General features: G+C 54.5%; 2 protein-coding genes across 2 annotated transcripts; both read right to left on the reverse strand.

Annotated features, from left to right (window-relative positions):
• Window positions 1–537: 537 nt before the first annotated feature.
• On the reverse strand, window positions 538–1638 carry DICSQDRAFT_73781 (HET-domain-containing protein; the record flags this gene model as incomplete). Its single annotated transcript, XM_007371720.1, has 2 exons — window positions 538–1191; window positions 1483–1638. The coding sequence occupies 2 exons, from the start codon at window positions 1636–1638 to the stop codon at window positions 538–540; spliced, it is 810 nt and encodes a 269-aa protein (XP_007371782.1).
• Window positions 1639–2088: 450 nt separating this feature from the next.
• Window positions 2089–3294, reverse strand: DICSQDRAFT_141915 (uncharacterized protein). Its single transcript, XM_007371721.1, has 4 exons — window positions 3149–3294; window positions 2995–3095; window positions 2386–2877; window positions 2089–2316 (listed from the first exon to the last, which is right to left on the reverse strand). Exons 3-4 carry the CDS (start codon window positions 2561–2563, stop codon window positions 2312–2314), a joined length of 183 nt encoding a protein of 60 aa, XP_007371783.1. The 5' UTR covers window positions 2564–2877; window positions 2995–3095; window positions 3149–3294; the 3' UTR covers window positions 2089–2311.
• Window positions 3295–3515: the final 221 nt, after the last annotated feature.

The raw sequence follows: 3515 nt of genomic DNA on the forward strand, positions 1-3515 counted from the left end.
GCGCCACAACAGTCCACAGTGCATGCATGGCAGGCAGCGTATGATCGCGCCAGATCCAAGCAGCGGTTGCACATCGATAACGATGGCAAAAGATCCAGGTGAGCTGCGAGCTTACAGATCGCAGCACGCAGTGAGCGGCGCAGATTCTGCAGCGTCGAGCAGGGCTCATAACCTGTTGAACCCGGGGGGCGAAGGCCTCTCCCACGGGTGGCAACGACAGCGGATAGCCTGCAACTCACTTAGAAGGGTTGTTGGTTGTAAGAGGCTTGTTAGAGCGATGAGAGGAGATGTTCGAGTGAACTGAACTGTAGATTTGGGGTACAGAGGTCCCCTATATATACTACTGTACATCTGTGGCTACGTAGTACTATACAGTACATTCCCAGGATGCACAGTCGCACAGAGAAGCAGTGCGTACACAGCGAAGCTGTGTGTGTACCACATGAGTAGTACAGCCTTGGTTATTGCAGTAACCGGCTGTGCCGTTCCATATCTTGTGACGGCTGTATTAGGCAAGCTGTGTAAACCAGCGCCTGTTCAACATACAATGTCAATCTTGATAGCAGCCTGAAGCGACCGGCGCTGAGCAAGGTCTTTGCGCGTGTCGAGTGCCACGTAGACGTGCCCCCACGCAAAGAGACTCTGGTCAGGTGCCCGCCACACGATCTCTTCCTGCAGCCTGCGGATGGCGCGCTCGCCTTCACCATAGAGCGTAGGCACATTGATGTCGAAGATTCCGAGCAGCGAGTACGCCCGGTCTTCCACGCGTGTCGTTTCTCGTCGCGCTGCCCACGAGAGCCGTTCCGCCACGCTGAACTCATCGAGTGGCTCCAGTCTGAGTAGAGCTTCCCGAGGAATAGTCGTGATGTCCTCAACGACGTCGACGAGGGTATGCTTGGTTCCAATCGTGTTCCAGTCGTTTGAAAGGAACTTCACTTCAGAGGGTGCAATAAGCTCCTGGAGCGTCCACCCGCGCCTGAACCATCGGCTCGAACGAAAGTTCGATTTCGGTAAGCGAGGATCTTCGCCAGGAGGGACGTCCACAAGGTACGCGTAGCACTCTGCCGCATCGCCGTACCATTGGTACATCGAATTGATCGACTCGGAGAGCTCGGAGCTGCTCGTCTTGTCAATGCAACAAGAGTCGATCCACAGGTAATTGTATCTAGCCTCGCGCGCCACTCTGCAGGCCTCTCGGATTTTCAGTGAAAGTCGAGGGTCGCACCAAATGGACGTCACGGAGCTGCGATGGGCGGTCTTGTGCGAAGTGTTGGCATCGAGATCTCCGGAGGAACTTGAACATGTGCTGGCTGAGGGCGACGTCGTATGAGTATCGGGTGAGTGCGATTTGTGTCTGTCAAGCCTTGCGAAACCGATGCGCAACAACCGGTATGCCCTGGCGCCAGACCGGGAGGCGGAGTCAATGAGAGATCGGGCGCCGGGGCCTGCCCTCCGAGCAAGGCCGGCCGGCAAAGAAGAAACGCGTAGTCGACCTTGACTGCCGTATGACTGTTGGATCTCTCGAACGTCCTGGTACGTCTGTTCGACCTGATCCCACGTATGCGATAGGATGGCGTATTCTGTCTTCTTCGGGTCCTTCTCCACAAATTGGCCTGTCCAAACGTCGAGGAGCCTCATGGTTGTCCGCTACGCTTTGAAGGAGTAACTGTGGACCTGCACTGACTAGTATCAGCGATATGCACCATGGGGACTCCCAGACATTGTCACGCACTGATCAAGTGCCGCCTCTGTGGTGTCTAGCCAACGGAATATGCGCGATATTGCGGGGGCAGTAATGTTCCTGAAGACGGGGCGCATTGAATATCTGCGAGCAAGAGAGAAAAGACGAGATGGAATCACCTGAGGGAAACAGACCAGCACAGCCTGTTTGTGACAAGGAAGCCCACTTTTATCCACTTCCAGGTAGGTCGCACGAATGTCATGGATGTCGCGCGTCCAAGGCAAATGCGTCCGGGGCAGATTACCCAAGACAGAACCCTATTCACTCGCTGCCGAGGCGCGTTGCTGAAGACACTCGCCGAGAATGTGAACGCTGAAGTCCACTCAACTCCAGACACCGTCATCAACTGTGCCTTGTTTTGTGTAGATACATCCTAGTCATACCTAGAGACCGCTTTGAGCCACGGATCGCAACACATCGTGCACACATATCCACTCGACCCCCTACCGCATACTGGTCCCCCGAAACATATTGGTGTCAGCCGCCTCTGACCAGCACGCTCACGAGCAGCAATTTACCGGCCTTCATGCGTGAGCTCAAGATTGGGCTTGGCCTCAGGCTACATATACATCACTCTGCGGGCGTCACGAGCGTATGCTCTTTCAATACATTTACACAGCGTGGATTATACTCGGGCTACGTACTCGAGTAGATGTCCTGGGTTTCCGCCGCGATCTGTCGTTTGTAGGACAGTGAAGTAGTGTACGTCGGCATGAGCAGCGGCAGCCAGTCGTCAGGCAATTTGCTCTTCAGAGCCTCAGCTTGCTCGTGCTCGATCTGCCGGAGGGCCGCCTCCTCAGCCTCGCGAGTGAGCCACTCCATTGCACTCGTGTTGGAATCATACTTGGGTTTTATTCCTCGTGCTGTATCACGATACTCTGTATTGTGTATGACGTCCAGGACGGATGGGAGACAGTCAGACGATAAGAAGGTATAAAACACACCTTCCGAAGATTCCGCCTCGCTAGAGGATGTCGAGACGATGGATGTCGCCGCCAGGCCAAGCTGGTCCTTCTCGAACCCGCGCAATATATGTTCCCTCGCGGCCTCTCGTGCGTGTTCTCGCTCCTCCTCCGCTTCCTTCTTCGATGACTCTAGACAGGCCTTCTGTCTTTTGAGATCGCTGACTTGAGTCCCTAAGATCGGCGTACCGTGCGATGTCAGCAAACCACCACGATCACAAGCGTGTCAACATTGCAGTAGGATGTAGGGGTTTAGGACGAGATGGTCAAGTTGATGGCCAACAAACTCACCTAAACTCTCACCACGTACTCCTTCACAAAAAAACTGCCCCTTCTGGCACGCCACAGAATTGCACGCGCTGCAGGCACTGGCAGAATGCGCATGCGAAGACCTATGAAAGCATTGAGCCATCAACAATCCTTGCCGCAGAGGATATTAACTCACCTTGTATGTATGTATTGTAAAGCGTGTACCTGTAAGCTCAGTGCTTATCATGCCGCAGGCCCGTCATCGAGGTTTCAGACTAAGTTCTTGTCGGCAGCGGACGGACTATGTAGATGACCGTGATGGAGAGCGATCACCTATGGCTATACCGGACATCGTTAAAGCAGAGAGTTCGTGAGGAGCTAAGTATCTGCTGAGATTCACGCTACCCAACAGACAAGTACAGGAGCCCTGGCAGCGAGTGTCTGGCTTGACATTTAAGACGAAGACAAAGCCGCCCGAGGGAAAGGCGTAATGTCACGCCGTGACTAGGGCCAGTCACCAGGCATCACGTCGCTGGGCGTCTCACTCGCTCTGGCTCCGTCTC

Source organism: Dichomitus squalens (genome assembly GCF_000275845.1).
Source record: "Dichomitus squalens LYAD-421 SS1 unplaced genomic scaffold DICSQscaffold_210, whole genome shotgun sequence".
In the NCBI taxonomy this organism is placed as follows: domain Eukaryota; kingdom Fungi; phylum Basidiomycota; class Agaricomycetes; order Polyporales; family Polyporaceae; genus Dichomitus; species Dichomitus squalens.